The 27,199-nt window shown below is 39.8% G+C and overlaps 1 protein-coding gene across 3 annotated transcripts in view; it reads left to right on the top strand.

The window, feature by feature from the left end:
* The window catches only part of PTPN22 (protein tyrosine phosphatase non-receptor type 22), a 55,691-nt gene that overhangs the window by 4,513 nt on the left and 23,979 nt on the right, over positions 1 to 27,199 (top strand). For all 3 annotated transcript variants that reach the window (XM_045801472.2, XM_045801473.2, XM_045801471.2), the window contains 10 exons: positions 9,274 to 9,382; positions 9,646 to 9,722; positions 9,881 to 9,976; positions 10,383 to 10,421; positions 12,249 to 12,320; positions 12,436 to 12,495; positions 13,070 to 13,212; positions 13,732 to 13,798; positions 14,602 to 14,679; positions 17,136 to 17,222. In XM_045801472.2, the coding sequence (XP_045657428.2) occupies positions 9,274 to 9,382; positions 9,646 to 9,722; positions 9,881 to 9,976; positions 10,383 to 10,421; positions 12,249 to 12,320; positions 12,436 to 12,495; positions 13,070 to 13,212; positions 13,732 to 13,798; positions 14,602 to 14,679; positions 17,136 to 17,222 (828 nt within the window). The remainder of the gene's footprint in view (positions 1 to 9,273; positions 9,383 to 9,645; positions 9,723 to 9,880; positions 9,977 to 10,382; positions 10,422 to 12,248; positions 12,321 to 12,435; positions 12,496 to 13,069; positions 13,213 to 13,731; positions 13,799 to 14,601; positions 14,680 to 17,135; positions 17,223 to 27,199) is intronic.

The following is a 27,199-nucleotide window of genomic DNA, read 5'->3' as shown; positions in this document are numbered from 1 at the left end:
CCCCGAAAGTATCCTTACTGGGTCAAAGAGTCTTAGCATCTAATTGGCTAAGTGTCGCCAAATGTGTTTTTTCAAAGAGCTTCTCTAACTTGCAAAGTCTGAATTTATCATCTTCTTTACCACCTTGCTAGTCTTAATAACGACACAAGAAAATAAATAAATCTTTTTGACTGCTTACTATATGTTAGGCAATAAGTGGTTTACCATCTATGATCTTAATCGCTACAACAAGCCCAAGAGGAAAGCATTATCTTCACTTAACCCATGGAACGGCGAGGCCAGGATTTGAAACTGGCCTGATTAAAAGCCCTTAACCTCTATCTTGCATCATAACATGCTTTTCTCCCCCTTAATTTAGTGTAAAATAGTACTTTGTTGTGTTAATTTTATTTATTTGATTTCAGAGCCTCAAAAATTTTCCTGATTCTTTTTTCTTTTCTTTTCTTTCTTTCTCTTCCTTCCTTCCTCCCTTCCTCCCTTCCTTCCTTCCTTTTTCTTCCTTTCTTCCTTTCTTCCTTTCTTCCTTCCTTTCTCTCTTTCTCTCTTTCTTTCTTTCTCTCTCTTTCTTTCTTTCTTTCTTTCTTTCTTTCTTTCTTTCTTTCTTTCTTTCTTTCTTCCTTTCTCTCTTTCCTTATCAAAGTATACCTGACACACAGTGTTACATTACTTTTAGGTGTACAACATAGAGATTCCACAACTCTATACTCCATGGTTATTTTCAACCTGTATTTTCGCATATAAATTTTCTGTTCATCTACCTTCAACAATAACTAACCCGTGGAGCCGTGTGTTCCAGACTCTCTGCTTCACAAGCAGCGCCTCCTTTACTTCCCGAAGAATCCCTTACAATGGCTAACAAAGCCCTGCACGGACCAGCTCTCAAGTGCTTCTCCAGCTTCCCACAGCATGTCGAGTGTCTTGTCCTTGTCATGCTGCTTCTGCCACAGGGCCTTTGCACACATGCTGTTCCCTTTCCTTGAATATTCCCTCATACTCCTCTTTACCTAGTTAACACTTCGTAATTCTTCAGATCTCAATTTGGTAGTCATTTCCTCAGAGAAGCCTTTCTTGACCTCCCCAAATACATCAAATCTCCTATTATACGTTCTCATCAGCACTATCTTTTTTTTTAAATATCTCTTTTTTGCCCCCAGCCTTATTGAGGTTTCCATGGCATTTATCACAGTTCCAATTTTACATCTTTTTGTGGGATTGATTACCGTCTGCTCTCCCATCAGTCTGAAGCTCCACAAAGACAAGGCTCACATTTAGTTCTGCTTACCTGGGTATCTGCAGCGACGGGCACGTGTTTGGCAAGCGGTAGACACTGAGGGTCAACTTGTCTAAGGTCATGCGGTTCATTCAGTGGTGGAACTTGGATTTGAAATAGAGCTATTTGTTAAAGCTGTGCTTTTTTTTTTTAAGACTTTATTTATTTATTTGACAGAGAGAGAGACAGCCAGTGAGAGAGGGAACACAAGCAGGGGGAGTGGGAGAGGAAGAAGCAGGCTTCCAGTGGAGAAGCCTGATGTGGGGCTCAATCCCAGGACCCTGGGATCACGCCCTGAGCCAAAGGCAGATGCTTAACGACTGCGCCACCCAGGCGCCCCTGTTAAAGCTGTGCTCTTAGCCCTCCTTCTGATCCCGGACTCTATTGCCCCCAATTTATACATTGGTTTGAACCCTTTCAATTGTAGTATAACATGCCCACAGAAAAGTGCTTTAAACACACACATGAGGGGCACCCGGGTGGCTCATTTGGTTGCCTAACCAAATGACTCTTGGTCTCAGCTCAGGTCTCGATCTCAGAGTGGTGAGCTCAAGCCCCAATTTGGGCTCCACTCTGCACATGGAGCCTACTAAGAAAGAAAGAAAGAAAGAAAGAAAGAAAGAAAGAAAGAAAGAAAGAAAGAAAGAAAGAAAGAAAGAAAGGAAGAAAGAAAGAAAAACACACACGGGACGCCTGGGTGGCTCAGTCGGTTAAGCATCTGCCTCCAGCTCAGGTCATGATCCTAGGATTCTAGGATTGAGCCCCACATCGGGCTCCCTGCTCAGCGGAGAGCCTGCTTCTCTCTCTCCCTCTGCCTGTCCCCCTGCTCGTGCTCATGCTCCCCCTCTCTCTCTATCTCAAATAAAGAAATAAAAGCTTTAAAAAAAATAAACACACACACACAATGTAACAACTAGGATAAAGCAGGAATCCAAGCACAGCTCAGATGGAGAAACAATATTGCCTACACCTTGGAAATCCCTTGGTGTCCTTCTGGATCACAACTCCCCCCAACCCCCACCACATTAGAGGTAAATGCTGCCCTGAAATTGTTATGATTTTTATTTATTTATTATCCTCTTCACCAATTTCACTCATCCCCCCCACCCTCTCCCCTCTGGCAACCACTAGCATTTTGCTTTTTTTTTTTTAAATATTTATGAGTCTATTTCTCTTTTCATGTTGTTTGTTTTGTCTTTTAAGATTCCACATATAAATGAAATCATATGATATTTGCCTTTCTCTGTGAATTTTTTTATTTTGCTGCATAGCTTTAAAGCCTATCACTGAACAGCAGAGATTAATTTTACCTGTTTTGGAACCCTATGTAATGCAATCATGTTATGTATTTGTGTGTGTGTGTTTAATGTCTTCTGTCTTTCACTCTACATTATGTTTATAAATTCCACCCATTTTGTTACAAGTAGCCAGGTCTTGATTTTTTTCTAATCATTTTTATGAATTCCATCAGGGTCCAACATATGCAATTACTGTCGTGTCGTGATCACAGCGTGCACTGAGCAAGGTCACGTAGTCACCTAGGATGGTGTTAACTATTTGGGATCACCACAGTCCGGTGTCTTGGCTTTTGTTTTGCTAGCCTAAAAATTCCGATTTGTCAGTATGCAGAGTTGATCAGGACTAGGCAAACACATAAGAAATTCACCAGAAACAAGAATGCCAATTTATTAATTTTTCAGGGAGAAAAATCACTATCAGAGTAGACATTTGCATTGACTGACGGCATGTTCTCTAATCTGGAGAAAAACTTACATGAGAAGCCAGCTATAATCAGAAAGTTGCCTGATGAGCATAGCGATTTTGGTGGCCTCAACTGTGATGGTATGGTCTCCACCTCCTTGTTCGAACCGAACCTTCAAGGTGGTGGCCACCATTCTTTCCTGGCCAGCACTAGGGACACAGTGACAGTGCCGGATGTCTTGGCTTCTAGGCTAATGAGGACCATCTACTTCCATTAGTGCGTTCGTGATCAGCTACATTACAGTTTGCAGAGGCATAGGTATTCTCTTTGGTCAATTACTGCAGCTGATTGTGGTTTTATGGCATGTACATTTCAGCCATTGTATGAAATAGGGGTCAAGTCTTGGTTCTGCATACCACATGTTGGTCAATTTTGTTTAAAACTCCTTTGATACACTTTTCTGTGTTGGAGGCAGTTGAAGCATTTTCATTTAGAAAACATGTGTAAGGGGCGCCTGGGTGGCTAAGCACTGCCTTTGGCCTCAGGTCATGATCCCAGGGCCCTGGGGTTGAGTCCCGCATTGGGCTCCCTGCTCTGCTTCTCCCTCCACCTGCCGCTCCACCTGCTTGTGCGCTCGCACTTCCTCTCTCTCTCTGTCAAATAAATAAATAATACCTTAAAAAAAAAAGAAAGCATGTGTAAAAGTATGAATTGTGTATAAAAAGTAAAAGCTTAGCAAATGTCAAGAATTGTGCAAAATATACATATATGAGCTCATTGGATGTCCACAAGTGTTTGTACAAAGACTGGATGGGAATACAGAAATATGAACATGGCTTCATGTAGGTAGGATAATTTGATTATGGTGTATCCTCCTCCTTCTAAAAAACGCTTGGAGTGAAGAAATTGCAAATAGAAGTACAAATAACAAAAACACCAACAACAACATTTATCCTATCAGGTGGCCCTATATTTAAAACATTATAATCCTAGTGTTGTTTTTTTTTTTAAAGATTTTATTTATTTATTCGACAGAGATAGAGACAGCCAGCGAGAGAGGGAACACAAGCAGGGGGAGTGGGGGAGGAAGAAGCAGGCTCATAGCGGAGGAGCCTGATGTGGGGCTCGATCCCATCACGCCGGGATCACGCCCTGAGCTGAAGGCAGACGCTTAACCGCTGTGCCACCCAGGTGCCCCTATAATCCTAATGTTGATCAGAGTTCAGAAAAATGCAGTTTCATACACTGCTGTTATAACCTTTCTGGAGGCAAAATTTGCATACCATTTCTGATATATACAATATATATATATATACACACATATATATCATACGATATCGTATGATATATATGATATGATATATATCATATCATATATATGATATATATATATGATAATATGGATCAAAAGCCTTTATAGTGGGCAAATTCTTTGACCACTCCTAAGAATTTATCTGAAGAAAATGATGAAAATTATTTGTATAGGTTTTGGCACCTGTAATAATATTGTTTAGAACTATCATTTAGGAAGACTGAAGCACCTTAAACGTGCAATAATATGAAGGAATAGGCTAAGTAATTTATGTCACATCCCCTACAATGGGACATTCTGCCGTCACTAAAAATGTAGAACGCGAATTCATAAGTAAAAAGAGCAAGTTGCAAATCCCTATATGCGGTGTGATCCCATCTTTATTACACACACAGATAAAGGATTGGAATGTAATATAAAATATTAGGCATGATTCACTCTGGGTAGTGTGGCATAATAGGTGGTTTTTATAATTTTGTTTTGCTTCTCTGTATGCTAAAATTTCTTCAATGAACATGCATTACTTTTTTATTTAAGAAATCTATATTTAAAATTTTCCTTTAGTGTTGCTTGATTCCATCTAAACAAGAAAAAGCAAAAAGAAAAAAGGGGTGGTGATTTTTATGGTTCTTGGGGAGGAGGTATTTTTGTAGAAAAAGTGAACACTGTATTTATCCACTACGAAGATGTATTTATTAAATATGGAGCATTCAGGGAGCCCTAATAGAATATACCCAGTCGTGAAGGCCACGGTAATGTTGGTTTATAATACACTAGAGGTCAGACTGGTGGTGGTGTAGCAACTTCTGGAGACCTATCACAGACAGACCAGAGAAGGCATGCGTACATTTTAGTTGCACAGAGAAGATCTAGAGGTATCCTAGTTCTATATTTATTTGCAGTAACAATCCGACCAGGGCAGTCATGAGCACAGTACCTACCTCCTGCATAGCCCGTGCACAAACATCTGTCCAACTGAAATGACTCGTTTGTGTGAAACAACCTATCGCTTGAATGTACTTATCAACATTTCTTGACTTTTGTGCACACGAAGGTGAACATTTTTTTGCTGCTACCACCAGAATAAATATATTGCATCACTTCTAAAGTGAATTCCTCTCAATTCCATCCCCCCCACCCAGGGATCGTCCAGTCCCCCATTTCTAGTTATTCACAGGATTAAAAAACACACACGTATTGTCATAACTTCATGTTGTAAGCATCTAAAAAGTTGAGCTTCTTGGTTTACTCACCCCACTTTGGCTATTGGCATCTCCTATGTGATATTTAGCTGAAAGTGCGTCTCCCTGTCTCACCCAGCAGGATGACTCCAGAAGGAGGAACGGGTCGGGGAGAAAAAGCCATCCTGTCCCACTGTTGCAAGGGGCAGTTAAGGTGGCTGAAGATGAACAGGTTTTTGGTTTTGTTTTTTTAAGATTTTATTTATTTATTTGTCAGAGAGAGAGAGAGCACAAGTAAGGGGAGCGGCAGGCAGAGGGAGAAGCAGGCTCCCCGCTGAGCAGGGAGCCCGATGCGGGGCTCATGACCTGAGCTGAAGGCAGACGCTTAACCGACAGAGCCCCCCAGGTGCCCCTGAACAAGCACAGGTTTACAAGTGCATGTGCGCATGCACACACACACACACACACACACACACACGCTCACACACTCACAATCTTTATCTGTGACATTTTGCCAAATCAATAGAAGCATATCTTACACAAAGGCCTTTTTGTCTATAGCGTTCTCTCTGGAAGCATTCCATAAGTAAGCAAAGCAAAACAAACAAGTAGAAACAGGGTAACAAGGAGTATGCACTAGGCTACGTTCTGGAGATTTCTGAGAGGAACAGCTCTGGGACTTGACAGCTTTTCAGCAGCTCTGGAAGGAATGACAACCTAAAAGTGATCATTCCAAACATGCATAAGAGCAGAGACAGCTGAAAAATCGGGATAACTTGAGTGGGAATCTTTTGTAGTTTCCCATGTGCCTGTGGCCCGTCCTTGGTTAAACTCCCAAACTAGCCCACCTGCATCCATCTTGTTGTGAAAATATACTGTATCATTATCAGTTCGGCATCTCTCCCCCTAAATCTAATGCTGCAAATCCGCAGGAATTCAAACCCTGGTAAGAACCTAGAACTTAAGAAATGACCGTACGCTGGCTTTGTAATAGGTGGCCTGTGTCTGATCTGCTTCTAGAAACAGAAAAACCGGTCATTAAACAACACATGCTGGGCTGTGTGGCCCAGCAACGAAGCAGGCCCTGGCTGTCTGTCCCATTTGTCATCCTCAGTTGGAAAAGGCTTGCATTCCTATTCTCCGAGGTGGTATAATAATTGAGCGATCATGTATTATTTGGAAAGTATCCATTTAATTAGCTTCTAGATATTTGGATTTCTTTGTGTTATGAACTCCCAGCTAACAAACATCTCATGACCCCAGCTTTAAATCAAGGTATCCAGAGCTGATCTTGAAATCTAAGGATGGATTTGGATGATTTATTGCAGCAAATTTCTATCCTCTACGACCTTTATTTTATCTCTCTCCGTGTCATCGTACCTTGGTTTGAGGCTCTCCCTTCCTCACCCATTTTTTAAATGATGTAGTTATAAGTATGCGTCCTTAAGTAAACTCCTACAGATAGACACACGTCCTAATTATGTGAAAACATCGTATAAAGTAGAGCGACTAGGCAACAATAATTAACAGCCCTCTTCTTTTTTATTTTTTCTTGTTGCCAGTCACTCGAAGAAAGTTATTTCTCTATTTCCTTATTTCTCTTTATTATTTAACCCATGGAAAAAATGGACCATAATCTTGGCTGAGAAATGCAAAAGCAGTATCAGAAATACATTTATGAGAAAGAAAAGGAAAGCCATCGTTTTAAAGTAATGATACTACACATAATTGATAGTGACATCGATTTGTATCATTTTTTTTTTTTAAGAGAGAGAGGGTGCCTGCACACACAAGGAGCAGGGAGGGGCAGAAGGGGAGGGAGAGAGAGAATCTTAAGCAGGCTCTCCACAGAGCCCACCACGGGGCTTGATCTCATGACCCTGAGATCATGACCAGAGTCAAAATCCAGATCAGATTCTTAACCAACTGAGCCGCCCAGGTGCCCCTCAATTTGTATAATCTTAAAAGAACCTGGAAGTCAATCTTTTTTTTTTTAAAGGAAAGAAAATGTTTCTTGTTTTATTAGACAATCTTAAATACATTTTTTTAAAAAGATGTATTTATTTATTTATTTATTTGACAAAGAGACAGCCAGTGAGAGAGAGAGACAAGCAGGGGGAGCAGGAGAGGAAGAAGCAGGCTCCCAGCAGAGGAGCCTGATGTGGGGCTTGATCCCAGAATGCCAGCATCATGCCCTGAGCCGAAGGCAGATGCTTAACGACTGAGCCACCCAGGCGCCCCTTAAATACATTTTTTCTAACATCCTCAAATATATTTTTCTAGTTAGAGTTCACATAGACTGAAAGCTAGCCTGTTAAATTGGCTAAGCAAGGATGTGTGGACAATGAGGTCATTGCAGGCGAATGCATATGACCAGAGAAGTATGAACCCTCAGAACCACAACCTAGGCCCAGGTTAAGAATTTTAGGAACCTGGGGCACCTGGCTGGCTCAGTCAGTGGAACATGCGACTCTTAGTCTCGGGGTTGTGAGTTCGAGCCCCAAATTGGGTGCAGAGATTACTTAAAAATAAAAAATAAAAATCTTTAAAAAATTTTATAAAAAGAATTTTAGGTGCCTGAAGTCATTTGTTTATTCCTATTTCCTGCAGTTATTAAACATTTATGGAGTACATATGATGTCTCCTGGAAGTCAATCTTAAGGCACCTTACAATTCTAGGACTGTGGGGAATATGGGAAAATTAGCTTGGGATCCAACTGGGGAGAATCTCAAGTACTTGGCTCAGGAGTCTGGGCTCTTTCCCAGTAGCAAGGCGGGGGGTGGTTTCACTGAAGTTGTTTTGGGCATGAGAGAGAAAAAGAAAGCAATATTTTAGTAAGATTAATTTGGCATAATTGTCCCTCAATGAATTTGGATGAGGAAAGACAGAAAAGCATGAAGGGGAGTTAAGAAGCAACTGGACCGGTTCAAGCTTCAAGGTAGAGGGTCTTCATTAAGATACCTGTGGTGGAGATAGGAGCGAAGGTCAATGCAAGATACGACATGGGAAGAATCAGTTGAACTTGCTGACACAGCGAGAGGTGGGAATTGTTAGAAGCAGGAAACCACAAGTGACTCTCAATTTCCAGGGTATAGTTGCCTGGGATAAGGGTAATGCCAGTGGCTCTGACAGCGGGAACAGTACTGATTTTAGTTTGAAATGTGGCGACTCTGAGGCTCTAATAATAAGTGAAAGTGGAAAGGTCTAGGACATGGTCAGGAATTCAGAACTGGAACTTTGTAATCGAATCTCCATATAGAAATTTGAGATTTCAGGGCACCTGGGTGGCTCAGTCATTAAGCATCTGCCTTCGGCTCAGGGCGTGATCCCGGCGTTCTGGGATCGAGCCCCACATCAGGCTCCTCCACTGGGAGCCTGCTTCTTCCTCTCCCACTCCCCCTGCTTGTGTTCCCTCTCTCGCTGGCTGACTCTATCTCTGTCGAATAAATAAATAAAATCTTAAAAAAAAGATTTTATTTATTTATTTGACAGGGAGAAAGCGAGAAACGTTTGTGCGGAGCATAGAGCTTGTTTTCAAAAAGACACTGACTTTTAAAATATTCACTAGTTTCACCTCTAGGTTTCAGCTATTTGTGGCTCAGCTGCTGTAAGTGTGATCTTCTCACTTCTCCAAACTAAAGTCTGTTGACCTTATGCTCTAGGACTCTGTCCTGAATTTGAGGTAGTTCTAGAAGGTGCTACAAATGGAAAAGGGGACTGTTTGGGCAGAAGAGAAGGAAAGCTGTCCAGAGACAGCCTCTCACCTCTGTACCCTAGGAGGATCTAATTTTTGGAATTTTATTACAGAAGCTGAAAAGACAATCCACCAAGTACAAGGCAGACAAAACCTATCCCACCACTGTGGCCGAGATGCCTGCAAATATCAAGAAAAACAGATATAAGGATATCTTGCCCTGTAAGTTTCTCCCTATGAGCTTGTACCTTCTCCCAAATTCCATCATTCTTATCTCTTTTTACCCATTGTCTGCTGCTCCTAAGCCCCAACAATGCTCTGACAAATTAGTTTGTACTATTAACAACCACAGAAGAACCTTCACTCACTCACTCACTCAGCAAACACTTCCAAGCATCCGCTATTGGCAGCGCTACGTCCTGACTTACAGTAAACCCTATGACTAAGCCCTTGTAGTTACACTGTGTCTGTCTTTTGTATTATAGATGATCACAGCCGAGTAGAGCTGGCCCTGATAACCTCGGATGAAGATTCCAACTACATCAACGCCAACTTCATTAAGGTACGCCCTGTATACGGCAGGTCTCTAGGCATCTAAACAAAGGGTTGGTATTCTAGACCATATTTCTCTCGGTACCTAAAAAAAGGCGGAGGGGATACGAGACAGGAGGAAGAGGATATTATTGGTAGTCGTCCCACACAATTTCTGTTCCCCTTTAGGGAGTTTATGGACCCAAGGGTTATATTGCCACCCAGGGACCCTTGTCTACAACTCTCCTGGACTTCTGGAGGATGATCTGGGAACACAGTGTCCTGGTAAGGGCAGAGTTGTTTTGTTCCTCTGTTCTGTAGTTGTTAGGGATGGGGTGGGGAGGGTGTCAGGATATGTGACTGAGGTTTCCTCTACATTAAAATCGGGGCCTTTTGGGGTCAGTCACTAGGATTTCAGTGTTCAAGCAAATTTTTGTCAAAATCACAATGTCACCGTTATTCAAGGAAATGAAAGTTCATGTCTTGACAGGTTCATTTGTTAATAAGAATTTACTGATTTGAATAGAGAAAAGGGAAGTGAGGGCAGAAAGAAGGGTGGGAGCAACATTTAATCATTTATTAAGATTTCCTTTGGGGGTTAAAAAACAAATAACACAGAAAAAAACCAATGATTCTGGGACCCAGGTATGAACTGCTCTAACTACGTCAATGCTCTATTTTGTCCCCTCAGATCATTGTGATGGCATGCATGGAGTTTGAGATGGGGAAGGTGAGTCGCCTTCTGGTGAACCTACAGATGAAGGAGAGAGAAGGGGAAGAGTTGGTTGCAGAACTTTTCTTAAGTGTGCCTACTTAAAAATTATCCTCATCTTGCTAGCTGTCGTTTTGGGAATGCCAAATGACTCTCCAGGCTTTTTACCCCTAAGAACTCCTTTTGTCCACTGTCCCCGTAGACTCTCTATGTTAAGATAAGATACGTTTTTAGAGTAATGGTTCACTTTCCCACTTTTATTAATCAGGCATCTTTAACAGTCAGCACTTCTAACCCCGTGCTGTCCAACATGACATCCACTAACCACATGTGGCTATCGAGCCCTTGAAACATGGCTAGTGCACCCAGGGGCTCCATTTTATCTCATTTCATTCTGGTGAGTTTAAATTTAAAGACTCAGTTTTCCAATTCAGTGTTTGGAAAACTTTAAGTATGTTTCGAACAGCTCGGGTATGTGAATCTTTCTCAACTATCCATTTGATGAACTCTAAACGGAAAGGAGATGTTTCCAATGGTAATTTAGGGTATTGAGATGTGCTGTAAATAGGAAATACACCCTGAGTTTTGAAGACCGAGATAAGAAATGTCAAGTATCAAATATATGTTTTATATTGATTACATGTTTTTTTTTATATACTGGGCTAAGATGTATTATTAAAATTACTCTCATATTTTTCATTTTTGAATGTGGCTATTAGAAAACTTAAAACTGCATGGGTAGTTCACATTATGTTTCTATTGAATAGAAACTCTTCTTACCTACTGTTGACATTCATAATTCTAGTGAGAACCGAGCTTTCAGGGGCACCTGACTGGCTCAGTTCATTAAGCACCTACCTTCGGCTCAGGTCATGACCTCAGGGTCCTGGGATCGAGCCCCTGCTCAGTCCAGTTGGGCTTCCTGCTCAGTGGGGAGTCTGCTTGTTCCTCTCCCACTGCCCCTCTCCAACCCCCTCATACTCTCTCTCAAATAAATAAATAAATAAATAAATAAATAAATAAATAAATAAAATCTTTAACAACAACACCAAAAAAACAAGCTACACTTAGCTTGTGAAGCTTTGCTTTAGTAGACTTAATTTCTGTTAATCCCTTTGAAATACAGTGGTCCCCCCTTATTCACATGGGATATACTCCAAGACGCCTGGAGTGGGTGCCTGACACCAAGAATAATTCCAAACTCTATATACACTGTGTTTTCTTCTGCGCACACACGCCTATGGTAAAGTTTAATTTGTGAATTAGGCGCAGTAGGAGTTAACAACAACAATACTAAAATAGAACAATTATAACAATATACTACAAGTTATGTGAATGTGATCTCTTTCTTTCTCAAAATATCTTATTGTACTATACTCACCCTTCTGATGATGGTGATGTGAGAAGATCAGATGTCTACACGATGAGATGAAATGAGGGGGGAATGACATAGGTGTCGTGATGTAGGGTTAGGCTACTACAGACCTTCCAGCAACACATCCTGGACGATAGGTAGCTGGAAGACTGTGGTGACTGTGGGTAACTAAACCATGGAAAGCAAAGCTGTGGATAAGCCGGCACTACTGTACTGAAAATGTCAGATCCCTATTTCTACTTCTTTAGACTTCCAGGAAGTCTGTAATTTATATATCCTTTAGTGTTTTTCCTATCCTTGGAGATTCCAGACCACGATGTTGGGGATGAAGCCCCAGGGGGTTAAATGGTCCTAACCCAAGGTGAAGGACGCAGAGCTGAATTTGCTTCTGAAGGAGGGAGTGGGTTTTGTTACCCAGAAGAGACTAGAATATCCGGAGGGAAGTCATGACATTCTGCTTTGTGCAACAGAAAAAGTGTGAGCGCTATTGGACTGAGCCAGGAGAGCTACCGCGGCAAGTTGGCCCCTTCTCCATATCCTGTGTGAGTATGATGCCTGCTTCCGTCTGGCTGAGCAGATGATCCAAGGTCTACTTTATAGAGACTAGTTTTTGAACATTAGTCTTTGAAATAACTAATATCTGAATTTACTTCTTAGGAAGCTGAAAATAGAAAATCTGATTACATAATCAGGACTCTAAAAGCCAAGTTCAATAGTGTAAGTATAGACCCGGAGTGGTCAACTCAAGAGCCCACAGAGGCAAATACATATGTATGACTCGGGCCAGGCTCAAGATGATAGGGAGTGGTGGGGCCTTTCACGTTCTGGATAAATCTTCATATGCAAAAGAGACCTTTGGTGTAACCTCTACTCCCCAATCTATTACACACCATGGCACACTTATAAAATGAGAACTTTTGTAGAATGAATAGAGGCTGTGAGGTGAATAGAGGCTGGGAACCAACTTGAGAGCTCACATCGCCCAGTGTCTCTAGGGCGAAGGGGTTTCAGATATCAGCATGCCTGTGCCCCACCTGAACCAGTGAAGCACACCAGTTGGGAAGCTCTGGTTTGGACTAAATCTCTACCTCCTCTTGTGAGTGGGGCACATAAGGAAAGAGCAATAGTCAGTGACCCGAAATCACTTTTAATTGTTCTCAGAAGGCATGTGGTCCCTAGAGGCCTATAGAGAAGAAAGCAGCACAAATTGCCAACAGGAGGGAGATCTTGTGGTAGAATGAGGTGGGGTCCTAACACTGAACTCTCCTTTAATTCTGGCTCTTTTTTATAGGAAACTCGAACTATCTACCAGTTTCATTACAAGAACTGGCCAGACCATGACGTGCCTTCATCGATAGACCCTATTCTTGAGCTCATCTGGGATGTGCGGTCTTACCAAGAGGACGACAGTGTTCCCATATGCATTCACTGCAGGTATGATGCTGTTCCGTGAACCTTCCACCCCAAACAAACCGGACATTACGGTCTGGCCAGAACTCCCGCTGTAACTGAGGGAAGACGGACTCTGTTGGAATTTAAGGTGGTACAAGCACATAGGATGTAGGCTCCCGATCCTCGTCTCGATTTTTCCAGTTGATTAGAAAGGAACGAAGCTTAGAAATGAGAGTGATCGAAAGAGCCTGGTCCATAGCAAAAACAAACCATAATAAATTCAACCTGAGCATTCAATTAATATTTTCTGACAAGTTCCTCGGGAACAGGGCAGCTCTAGAGACTCTTGCTGAGAGAAGTCGCCGAGGCTCTGTCCTGCGGTTCGGTGTGGGCATGTGGCAACCGACAAACGTGCTCTGGGAAATGGGGCGTGGGGGGCGGGGTTGGACCGTTCCATTGCCTCTAGATTTCTCCTTCCTCAATGTGCTGGTGACATTTCCCAGCTGCCGTCAATGACCCAGGCTCTCCAACTATGCGTGCTCCTGTGATCTCTCATTTCAGTGCCGGCTGTGGAAGGACTGGTGTTATCTGTGCTCTTGATTATACCTGGATGTTGCTAAAAGATGGGGTGAGTTTCTCTCCGCAGGCACTTCCTGTTTGCTCACCCTGCTACTTTCAGACTCAGGAATTGTTTGGTTCTTCCAGACATCTATCTCCATGACTCATCTTTTCTAGAATATTCACTGTAGACCTGCTTTGTCAGATGATTAAGTTAGGCCCTGGGTTGGTGGTTCTCTAAGCGTGGTTCCCAGGCAAGCAGCATCGGCATCACCTGAGAACTTGTTAGAAATGCAAAACCTTGGGCCCTGCCTTGGATGGACTGAAGCGAAAACTCTGGGGGCAGGGGGGCAGGCAGCAAGCTCTCCAGGCGCTTCGGATGCGTGTTTGAGAATCACTGACCTAAATTCCACAGTGACCCTTCCTTTACCCAAACTACTTTAGTGGATGGACTCAATCTACCACAATCAAACCTTGTGTTCCCATCTCTAAGTCATTTTAAAAAAGTCTAATAGGAAGTGGGAAGGTTGAAATACGGGCTTTAAATCTATCTGCCAATTTCTTTGATTCATAAAATTCTCACACTCATCTGAGCCTTCTCCCTCATTATATTTTTAACTTCAGACATTTGACCACCCCATGTGGAATCATTCTCAGGAGCTTCTTCCAGCTTTTCTGGGGAAAATACCAGGCTCTCAATCATGCTGCAAGTGACGAGAAATCTCATTTATTTTAAAAATGCATTCTTTTTCGGATATTATCTTCTGGGGGGAGAGGAGATATCATGGGAGTGACGAGGCTGGGAGAAATAATTTAGTAACAAAGCTAAGGAACAAAGGAGTAAGATATATTTTTTTTCCTTTTATTTCATAGATACTTCCTGAGAATTTCAGTGTTTTTAGTTTGATCCAGGAAATGCGAACGCAAAGGCCTTCCTTTGTTCAAACTCAGGTATGCGGCTGTGGTGAATGGATCATGACATGTGTCAGTCTTGCTACGTCTCTCTGGTCAATAGGAAGGCAACACAAAACAGCTGACTGCGTAGCTCTGCCACCAATGTACTCAGAGGTGCGCTAGCCCATTTGCACTTCCTCGAACTCTGAATGGATCAATATTTTTCTTGTATCCCTTGCCTTGGGTCAAATTCCTCTCACTCCTTGTATTTTACTGTCTGTGCAGAAAATATTAAGAAAACAATGCAACATTTCTTATAAAGAATGTTGAAAGAATTCCACAAGCTGTTTGATTGATTCGAAAGAAATAGTTGGGTCAGGGTAACTTGAAGTTATTTGTAGCAGTAATTCGCTTCTGAAACTGTAGAAAAATCAAAGATTTGTCATTTCGACTTCAGGAAGTGGTAACAGAATCTGGAGAATGCAGTCTGTATACTCATTTTTTGACTTGATGAAAAATAAAAATAAAAGCAACCATACTCCTATCACCTAGAGGTGGCCACGATTACTATTTTTCTGTGGTCTCTCCTGATCCTTACTGTAAGCATACTTAAAAAACCATAATTATAATTATACTATATATAGGGTTACATATGTCACACAATATTTTCATCCACCCCAAAGTGCTCACCCTCTTTCATTGCATTAGGAATGTTCTTCTCCTGTTTTGATCTCTCCTCTCCTGCTCAAGTTCCACCGCCTAGATGAAACATTCCCAGCAAAGATCTCTCACTCTTTACAATATTAATTTCACCCAGATTTCTACACCAATAATTTTACCTACATTTCTAAAAAAATGGTCTCCATCTTTAAGATGGAGTTTAGCTTTCAACCATTCATTCATTCACCGAGTATTTATTGATATTAAGTAACAGACACATTGACATAATTTGTTATAACTACTTTCTACCGCTTAAATAGCAAGACCCTGAAGTGTTTCAAGCACTTACAAATGGACCTGCACATAGAGTTGGAGGTAAAATAATCGACAGTGGCATTTCAGATATTTTCATCTGGCATTTGTGAATTGAGGGGAAAAAATGAAGAGCTATTGTAATATAAGCCTTCGTTTGGCCCACACAGGTTTTCCATTAATAGCTAGTGGAAAAAAAAATTTTTTTTTTTTTTGAGCGTCGACTGTAGGTGTTTTCTATATTCAACCTGAGGGAAAAAGTTTTTGTGAAATGAAAGCAGTGGCTGGTTTAGAACCACTGGACTTAAAAGCAGGCTGATCCATGTAAATTTCTGAAGACCCCAGGAAGAATGCAACCTAGCTGTCTAATATTACATTGTAATACTGACTCAATCAATAAAATCCTACCCCATTTCAGAGAAAGCCCATTTCCGGTCTTCTTGTAAAGGTCGGAAGACAGAGGAAACGATTTCCGGTTAGCCTTCACATGTTGGCATTATCAACAACTAGCTGAACAAATCCCTTACCAGTTGTTGCTGCTTTTTCTGACACCACTCTCACCAGGAAATAGCACTGTAACCAGCTGAGCACTTCCTGTCTGATTTTTCTCTCTTCTTAAAAAAAATGGAAGAGTGTACCAATAGATGTGTTGGGTGATAAGGACTCTGTATGGTTCTCCTGCTAAAATTATAATTGGCAAAAGTTGTGCTTTATTTGTATAGGATTGTGTGACGTGCCGGGAAAACCCCGCTGAGGCTCTTTCAGATGAGAAGTAGATCCAAAATCAAGTGTTAGAGCAGGTCCCATGACAGAACCAACCCCCACCCCTCAGCCGACCCTGTAATGGCGGTGGTGTCATTTCTCCACAGTGAAATCCTTTTACAAGCACAAATTTCCAGACTCTCTTGGGTGGTCTACTCTTCTTCAGTGTCTTCACTAAGAGGGAATTTCAGCGGCTTGATCTAGGCATGCTAAACTAAGAGTCAGAAGATTCAGGTTCGAATCCAAGTCTGGAAATTACCGCTGAACGACCTTGCCCAAAGTGTAAACAGGGATAACAGCCTACCTACTTTGGAGATCAATTGTCAGGGTCAAGTGAAGAATATGTGTTGAAGCTATCTATCTACCCATCGACCACCATCAATCCCCCTTTTTTCCAGAAAAGATGGTGCCTGACCAAAAAAGGCATCCGGGGTCAAATAAAACGTTTAAAATGTGAGCCAGGAAAACAGGATTGGAGGGGGGGTGGTGGAGGGAAAGATAAGTGAGAAAGTGGGTCAGAACATAAACCATGCTGGAAGGCCCTTGTATATTTAGAGCTAGAAGATCAAATATTTAGCTGTTTCTAGTAGCCTAGAAGTGCTCTGCAATCCGAAATGGGCCACGCAAACATAAGGGCACTGCAATGAAACTGCAGTCGATGGTCTCTCCAGGTCTGCTATGCTAGGATTTGACTGATGTGCACAGTCCTGAACTCTGGTGCTGTGCTTCACCAAGTGTCTTGTTTGTTTTCATTTGTTTCGGTGTGTGATGCTTTTCAGGAACAGTATGAACTGGTCTACCAGGCTGTGTTAGAACTATTTAAGAGACAGATGGATGTTATTAGGGATCAACACTTGGGAACAGAGGTAAGCATTCAACCTGATATTGTGTCTCTTTTTTTTTTCGTATTTGATTTTGGTCAAGGGATCTCAGATCAGTTGCAGGACTCAGTGTTTATTGTCAGAACTAAATTGGAGCGTCAGTGGTGCATGGGACTACACTGCAAATATCCTGTGGAGAAGGACGGACTAATTGAAGTACTTCAACTTAGAAAATGAATCTTTTGGTTAACCTCCTGTATACAATTTTCAGCTACGCTTAGAAACAATAGGAGTGAGTGACAAGGCAAGTGTATATTCTGTTCCCAGGTCAAATAGCTGTGTGGTGAGTTAAAAGTGAGAGTGACAGTTACAAAGTGAAATCATTGTTGAGTGCGGATGTGATTTTTCGGGTTCCTCCAGTCTTGCTTTGATTGCATATGTCTCATCAAATTTGGGGAATATTTTAGAACATGCAGAGGAATTTCTAGCTGAAGCTCTTAAGTATAAGAACAGTTATGATTTAACCAAATTCCAGTGAAAAAATACTGAGTATTCCAGGATATGCTATTTTGATCTCATTACAAAAATTGATAAGTCACATACTTACTGTGTAGTCACAAAGCATTAGGTTCTGAACAAACTTCAAGAAGATAAAATCACTGATTTACCTTCCAAGGTATATTTTGTAACATATACTTATTTAATTTTTAATATTACATTTTGAATTCTTAATCTGAAAATATTCACTGAGGGCCTGCTACCTAACTACCACCTAGTATTAGGAATACAAAGCCTATAAGACCTGATTCTGATCTTAACTCCTGTCAGTCAAATGCTGAATCATGGGGAAGGAAAGAAAAACTGTTGAAGTTTGAAATGAACTAAGCAATCCCAGCTAGTGTCAACTTCAAGGGAAAACAATGTGGTGGAAGGACATGGAAATAAGAGTATAGTTTTGTCAGAAATTGTTACTTATACCCTATTTATGTATGTTTTATTGGCTAGTATTCCCAGACCAAGGTTAAATGATAAAGGTGATTATGGGCGACCAAATTTTAATGGGAAAGATGCTCATGTTTCACTATCAAGTGTGATGCTGACTTGATTGGAGATATGCTCCCCTCTGGCAACCACCAGTTTGTTCTCTATAGTGAAGAGTCTTTATTTTGGGGGCATCCGGGTGGCTCAGTCAGTTAAGTCTCCAACTCTTGATCTTAGCTCAGGTCTTGAGCTCAAGGTCGTGAGTTCAAGCCCCGTGTCAGGTTCCATACTGGGCCTGGAGCCTATTAAAAAAAAAAAAAAGGCCTTTCGTTTGTTTGTTAATTTTGCCTTTTAGATTCCCCAAATGAGCGGAAGCATGTGGTATTCATCTTCCTCTATTTGACTTATTTCAGTTAGCATATTACCCTCTAGGTCCATCCATGCTGTCACAAATGGCAAGATCTCATTCTTTTTTATGACTGAGTAATATTCCATTCTTTATCCATTCATCTATGGATGGACACTTGAGCTATAGTTTGGCTGTTGTAAATAATGCTGCAATAAACATGGGGGTGCATATATCCCTTGTGTTTTTGTATTCTTTGGGTAAATACCCAGTAGTGTGATTACTGGATCAAATGGTAGTCTTATTTTTAATTTTTTAAGGAACCTCCATACTGTTTTCCATAATGACTGCACCAATTTACATTCTTACCAACAGTGCACGAGGGTTCCCTTTTCTCTACTTCCTCTAACACTGTTAGAGGAAACACTGTTGTTTCTTGTGCTTTTTATTTGAGCCATTCTGACAGGTGTGGAGTGATATCTCACTGTGGTTTGGATTCGCATTTCCCTGATGATGAGTGATGTTGAGCATCTTTCTTGTACCTGTAGACCATCTGCATATCTTCTTTAGAAAAATGTCTATTCATGTCCTCTGCCTGTTTTTTAATCAGATTTTTTTTTTTTTTTGGTGTTGAGTTGTACAAGTTCTTTATATGTTTTGGCTATTAACTCCTTATAAATATATTATTTACAAATATCTTCTTCCATTCAGTAGGTTGCCTTTTTGTTTTGTTGCTGATTTCCTTTGCTGTGCAGAAGCTTTTTATTTTTATTTAGTCCCCATAGTTCATTTTTGCTTTCGTTTCCCTTGCCTGAGGAGACATAACCATAAGTATGTTGCTAAGGCCAATGTCCAAGAGATTACTGTAAGAAATTACCTATGTTTTCTTTTACGAGTTTGATGGTTTTAGGTCTCACTTTTAGGTTTTTAATCCATTTTGAGTTTATTTTTGTGTATGGTGTAAGAGAGTAGTCCAGTTTAATTCTTTTGCATGTAGCTGTCCAGTTATCCCAACACCATTTATTGAAAAGACTGTCATTTCCCCATTTTATATTCTTTTTTTTTTAAAGTTATTTATTTATTTATTTGAAAGACAGAGTGAGAGAGAGAGCACAAGCAGGGGGAGGGGTAGAGGGAGAAGCCAACTCCTTGCTGAGCAGGAAGCCCAACTGCATTGGGGCTCAATCTCAGGACCCCAAGATCATGACCTGAGCCAAAGGCAGATACTCAACAACTGAGCCACCCAGGTGCCCCACCCCATTGTATATTCTTGCCACCTTTGTCATGGATTAATTGATCATATAAATGTGGATCTGTTTCTGGGCTTTCTGTCTGTTCCATTGACCTATGTGTCTATTTTTGTGTCAGTACCATATTGTTTTGATGACTATAGCTTTGTAATATATCTTGAAATCTGGGATTGTGATATGTCTAGCTTTGTTTTCTTTCTCAGGATTGGGCTTTGACTCTTTGAGGTCTTTTGTAGTTCCTTACAAAATTTAGGATTATTTGTTCTAGTTCTGTGAAAAGTGCTGTTGGTATTTTGACAGGGATTGCATTGAATCTGTAAATTGCTTTGGGTTGTATGAACATTTTAAGAATATTAATTCTTCCAATTCATGAGCATGGTATATCTTTCCATTTGTTGTATCATCTTCAATTTCTTTAATCAATGTCTTTTACCTCCTTGGTTAAATGTATTCCTAGGTATCTTACTCATTTTGGTGCGATTATAAATTGGACTGTTGTTTTTCAATTGTTTAAAGAGAGTATTCATTGATTTCTATTTTATTAGGAAATATATAGAGAAAGAATATTGAATTCTGTCAATTGCATATTTTGCATTCATGGAGTGATCACATGGATTTCTCCTTTGGCCTATTAATACAGTCATACTATTGGATTTGTTAATACCAAACCATCTTTGTGTTGTTAGAATTAACCCTTCTTGAGCAAAAAATATTCTTTTGATATGTTGCTGGAGTATGTGGGCTAATATTTTATTTAGGTTTCAGGAAATGCCAATTCTCAAATTTAGCCCAGTAGCAGTGCCATAGCTCCAGGTGGATTGTTTGCAGTGGGTCCTTAGTTAGTAAATGGAAACATAGGAACACAGTTCAAACTCCTACAGAGAGAATTGGTTACAGTTAGCTAAAGAGGACTTCTGTGTCTGGAAAGATCAAGTAGACATTTTCCCCTCTTCCTCCCACTAAGTATACCAGAAACCATATATATAATTGACATTATATATAAAACAACTATAAGAAGGTTCTGAGAGATAGAAAGAAGATAGGCCAGCTAAGGACCCTGGGACCTGAGGAAAGACATGACAGTAAATTCCTTGGGTTTTGTTTTGACTCATATATCCCAGACTTGAAACTGAAGTAGTCAACAACCTGGAAATGCCAGTGATGCAGACAAAAAAGCCCCAACAAAAGCCTACACTGTCTAGCCAAAGGACCAGAAAAGAGGCAGTCCAGCAAGACAGAAAACTTTTAGATAATCATCACTCTACTTTAGTCAACAGAAAATAATGGTCCCTCAACCCCACCCATATCAGCAAAGGCTGAGTGGGGTCCTAGATTCCCACCTTTCTAACACTGTAGTAGAATGCTGGAGTGGTGTCAGAGAAGGTCAGGTAAAGAGGTAGGACTTTCATCCTCAATGGCCTGAAATGAGGGTTTCCTGCAGTGTCATTGGAGATTGCATGGAGAGCCTGAGCTTCCACTGGACAGTAACGTGGTAGCCTAATGCCTTCCCACAGTAGTATCAGAAGAAGCCTAGTAAGAGAGTTAAGACTTCCACCATCATCCAGCAGTGATAAGGCCTCCCCATACCACAGTGTCAGTAGAGACCACAATGGGGAGCCTCTCCCATGATGTCTCCTCTTGGGTGTCAACAAAGACTCAGTGAGGAAACTGGTAGAAGTAGAATATACCTGACAGTAACAAGGCAGTAATGAGGCAGCACCTTCCCTTTCCTCTGTAGAATGGAGTTAAAAATCAAAGAACCTAGCCAAAAGAGAAGGTTTACTGAGATCCAGAGCCTCATAACAATACAAAAATGCCTAGGTTTCAACTGAAAATCATTCATCATACCAAGAACCAGGAAGATCTCAAACCAAATGAATAAAAGACAATCAATAGATGACAACACTGAGATGATAAAGATGTTAGAATTATCTGACAAAGTTTTAAAAGCAGCCACAATAAAAATGCTGTAATGAACAATTATAAACATGCTTTAAAAATTTATTTTAAATGGAAAGGCTCAGCAATAAATATAAAAAGGTTCAGCAAAAAATTCAGAAGATATAAAGAAGAACCAAATGGCAATTTTAGAATTGAAAAAGGTAGTAACTGAAACAAAATAGCTTAGTAGATGAGCTCAAGAGCAAAATTCAGGGTACATACAGAAAAAAGAACTAATGAGCTAGAAGATAGAAAAATAGGAATTACTCAATATAAACATCAGAAATAAAATAGACTGGAAAAAAGAACAAACAGAGCCGTAGGGAAGAGACTACAACAAAATAACTAGCATTTGTGTCAGCAAAGTCCAAGAAGGAGAGGAGAAAAAAGGCAAGGCTAAAAAAACACTTAAAGACTCATTATAATTAAACTTCTGAAAACCAAAGACAAAGGGTCTAAGAAACAGCCATAGAAAAATGATCTTAACCGTAGGGAGAAAACAATTAGAATGATAGCAAATTTGTCATCAGAAACCATGGAAGCCAGAAGAAAGTGAAATAATATTTCTCCAGGGCTGAAAAAAAAATAACCGGCAATCCAGAATCCCACACCCACTGAAAACATCCTTCAGGAATGAGGAAGAAATCAAGACATTCTCAAATGAAAAACAAACAAAAAACTAAGAGTATTTGTTTGGTAGTCCTATCTTTAAAAAATGACAAAGAAAGTTTTCTAAGCAGAAAGAAAATGATGAAAGGGAGAACATGATAAGCAAAACCATGGGTAAATGTAATAGGTTTTCTTTTTCTCCTTGAGTTTTCTAAATTGTTTGATGATAGAAGCAAAAATTATACAGTCTGATGTGGTTCTAAATGTATTAGAGGAAATGTTTAAGACAATTATAAACAGGGAAGGGTTAGGGATGTAAAGGGAAAGGTTGTACTTGAACTAGTGAAATGATAACACCTGTAGACTGTGATAGGCTATATATATAATGTAATACCTAGAGCCACCACTACGAAAGCTATACAAAGATGTACCTTGAAAAACACTATAGATAAATCAAAATGAAATTCTAAAAATGCAGGAGAAAGAAAAGAGAAATGAAAAACAGAACAAACAGAATACAAAAAAACAAAATGGCAGACTCAAGCCCTAACATACCAATAATTACATTAAAGGTAAATGGTATAAATATACCAATTAAAACACAGATTGGCAGAATGTATTGAAAACATAACCCGACTATATGCTATCTATAAGAAATATACTTCAAATATATAGATTGGTTTAAAGTAAAGATTGGGAAAAAAGATATATCATGTATTCATATAAACATGAATAAGGGAACAAAAATATTGATTCAAGGGGGCACGTGTACTCTGATGTTTATAGGAACATTATCAACAATTGACAAATTATGGAAAGAGCCAAAATGTCCATTGACTAATGAATGGATAAAGAAGATGTGGTGTGTGTGTGTGTGTGTGTGTGTGTGTGTGTGTGTGTGTTTAGGCACATGCACTGGAATATTACTCAGCCATCAAAAAGAATGAAATCTTGCCATTTGCAACAACGTGGATTGAGCTTGAGTGTATTATGCTAAGTGAAATAAGTCAGTCAGAGAAAAACAAATACCATATGATTTCATTCATGTGTGGAATTTAGGAAACAAAACAGATGAACATAGGAGAAGGGGAAAAAGAGAGGGAAATAAACCATGAAAGACTCTTAACCATAGAGAACAAACTGAGGGTTGATGGAGGGGAATGGGCTAAATGAGCGATGGGTATTAAGGAGGGCACTTGTGTTGAGCACTGGGTATTATATGTAAGTGATGAATCACCAAATTCTACTCCTGAAACCAATATTACACTATTTGTTAACTAGAATTTAAATAAAAATTTGAAGAAAAAAAATAATAAGGATCATAGAACGTCAGCAGGACTATTGTAGTGTAAATTGAGTTAATGTACTCTTTATGGCCAGAATTCTATTGTCTATAGATTGTTTGGAAAATTGTTAATCCATCTTTTAATAGATTTCAAAAGATGTGGCCTAAAGATTTGTTGGGGTGATTTATGGGGAGATTTTGAATCTAAACCCAGGGTACCCATACGATAGTCAGGTCCACTAGAGTTCCAAGGAAATAATCTGTAAGAAAGAAGAGTCTTTAATACTAGAGTAAAACAATGTTAAATGGCAAAAAAATAAAAAACAAAATAAAAAATAAAAATAAACACAAATAAAGGAAAGCAGGAGTATCTATATTAATATCAGACAAAGTAGACTTCAGAGTAAAGAAAATTTTCTTAGGCAGGAAGGGACGTTATATAACGATAAAAGGATCAATCCACCAATAAGACATCGATAGCAGTCCTAAGTGTGTATCAACCAAACAGAGCTACAAAATATGTGAAGCAAACACTGACGGAACTGAAAGGAGAAATAGACAAATCTGGTTATAGTTCAGTACCCGTCTCTTAATGATTGGTAGAAAAACTCAACGGAAAATCAGCAAGAATATAGAATAACTCAACACCACGATCAACCAACAGGATCAAATTGATATCTATAGAACATTCCAATCAACAACACAAGAATACACATCTTTTTTTTCAAGTGCTGATGGAACATATACCAAGATCAATCATATTCAGGGCCACAAAACAATCTCAAACATTTAAAAGAATTGAAATCATACAGAATGTATTCTCTGACCACAGTGGGATCAAACCAGAAGTCAGTAACAAAAAGATAACAGGAAAAGATCCAAACACTTGGAAACTAAACTACATTTTTCTAAATAATCCATTGAGTGAAAGAGGATGTTTCGTGGGAAATTTTTTTAAAAACCGCACATAGAACTGAATAAAAATGAACACATTGACATCTGCGGGACAGAGCTACAGCAGTTTTGAGAGGAAAGTTTATAGCACCCTAAATGCAAACATTTGAAAATAGTAAAAGTCTCAAATCAACAATCTGAGCTCCCACTTTAAGACTCTAATGGAGGAAAAGAGCAAAATAAACCCACAGAAAAGAGAAGGAAAGAGGGGCGCCTGGGTGGCTCAGTCGTTAAGCATCTGCCTTTGGCTCAGGGCGTGATCCCGGAGTCCTGGGATCGAGCCCCACATCAGGCTCCTCCACTGGGAGCCTGCTTCTTCCTCTCTCACTCCCCCTGCTTGTGTTCCCTCTCTCTCTGGCTGTCTCTCTCTCTGTCAAATAAATAAATAAAATCTTAAAAAAAAAAAAAAAGAGAGAAGGAAAGAAATAATGAGAAGAAATCAATGAAATTGAAAAGAGAAAAACAGTGGAAAGAGTCAAATGATCAATAAAGTTGACAAACGTCTATGAAGACTGCTGAGGAAGAAAGAAGATAGCAATGACCAATATCAGGAGTGAAATGGGAGAGCCCTGGAGTCTCTGCAGATATCAAAAGGATAATAAAGGACTATAGTATGAACTGGACACATCTATACTTGACAACTTAGACAAAATGGATTACTTCCACATAAAACACAAACTTAACATGAAATAGATCATTTAAATAGCCCCATAACAGTCAAGGCAACGGAATTCATCATTTAAAAACTCCCCAAAAAGAAATCCCTTGGCCCACATAATTTCACTTGAGCATTCTAACCAAATGTTTAGGGAAGAATTACCATGAATTTTACACAATCTATACCAGAAAATAGGAAGAGTAAACACTTCCTCCATTCATATTTTCTGTTGCGGCCAAATATATCACTGTCTCACAGTGGAAAAAATTACCACCTTAACCATTTTTAAGTGTACAATGCAGTGGCAATAAGTACCTTTGCTATATTCGTGATCATCACTACCATTTATTTCTAGGAATTTCTTATCGTTCCAAACAGAAACTCTCCATGCCCCCTACCACAACCCCTAGCAACTTCTATTCTACTTTTTGTCTCTATAAAACTGCTATTCTAGGTACATCATATAAATGGAATCATGTATTTATTCTTTTGTATCTGGCTTATTTCATGTGGTGTGTTTTTAAGGTTCATCTATTGTTTTTAGTATGCATCACAATTTCATTCCTTTTTATGGCTGTATAATATCCAATTGTGTGTATATCCCACATTTTGCTTATTCATTCATCCACCAATTGACACTTGAATTGTTTCCACCTTTTGGTTACTGTGATTAATGCTGCTATAAAAATTGGTGTACAGGGGCACCTGGGCAGCTCAGTCAGTAAAGCATCTGTCTTTGGCTCAGGTCATGATCCCAGGGTCTTGGGATTGAGCCCCGCAACAGGCTCCCTGCTCAGTGGAGAGCCTGCTTCTCTCTCTCCCTCTGTTGCTCCCCCTGCTTATGAGCTCTCTTTCTCTCTCTATCAAATAAATAAATAAAATCTTTTTATTTTTAAAAATTGGTGTACCAATATTTGTTGAAGTCCCTACTTTAAATTCTTTGGGGGTATATAGCCAGAAGAATCCAGGAATTGGATTCTAAAAAAAATTAGTTTTTAAAGGTGCTGCCATACTGTTTTTTACAGCAGCTGCAAAATTTTACATCCCCACTAGCAATGCACAAGAGTTTCTCCACATCCATGCCACCACTTGGTATTTTCTGGTTTTTGGTTTTCATTTTGTTTTCTAGATAACAGCCATCCTAATGGGTGTGAGCGGTAGCTCATGGTTTTGATTTGCGTTTCCCTAATGAGTAGTTGATGTTGAGCATCATTTTCATGAGCTTATCAGACATTTGTATATCTTCTTTGGACAAATGTATATCCAAGTCCTTTGCCTACTATTTTTCCCTAAATTTTTAAATTGTGGTAAAATAGGGGTGCCTGGGTGGCTCAGTCAGTTGAGCATTGACTCTTGGTTTCAGATCAGGTCATGATCTTGGGGTTGTGGGATCAAGTCTAGTCAGGCTTGTGCTCAGCACGGAGTCTGCTTGGGATTCTTTCCCTCTTCCTCTCCCTCCCTCTCTGCTACTCCCTGCATTTGCATGTGTGCACGCAGACATGCACGCGCTCGCTCTCTCCCCCTAAAATAAAATCTTTAAAAAAATTGTGGTAAAATATACATAAATTTAACCACCTTAACTAATTCTATGAGTATAGTTCAATGATACTATGAACATTCATATTATTGCGCAGTTATCACCACCATCCATTTCCAGAAGTCTTTTTATCTTGAAAAACTTAACTTTATACCTATTAAATAATACTTCCGCATTCCTTCCTCTCCTTCCCCCATCTTTGACAACCACTATTCTACCATCTGTGTCTATGAATTTGACTACTCTAGGTACCTCATATCAGTGGGATCACATGATATTTGTCCTTTTGTGTCTGGCTTATTTCACTTAGCATAATGTCCTCAAGGTTCATCAGTGTCATAATGTGTCAGAATTTCCTTTCTCTTTAAGGCTGAATAATATTCCATTGTATGCCACATTTTGTTTCTCCATTCATCCATTGGTGAATAGGTGGTTTACTTCCACCTTTTGACTATTGTGAA

The sequence above is a fragment of the Ursus americanus genome, chromosome 12 (genome assembly GCF_024610735.1).
Source record: "Ursus americanus isolate L20-20 chromosome 12, mUrsAme1.1.p, whole genome shotgun sequence".
NCBI lineage: Eukaryota > Metazoa > Chordata > Mammalia > Carnivora > Ursidae > Ursus > Ursus americanus.
This window is presented reverse-complemented; position numbering and strand designations above follow the sequence as displayed.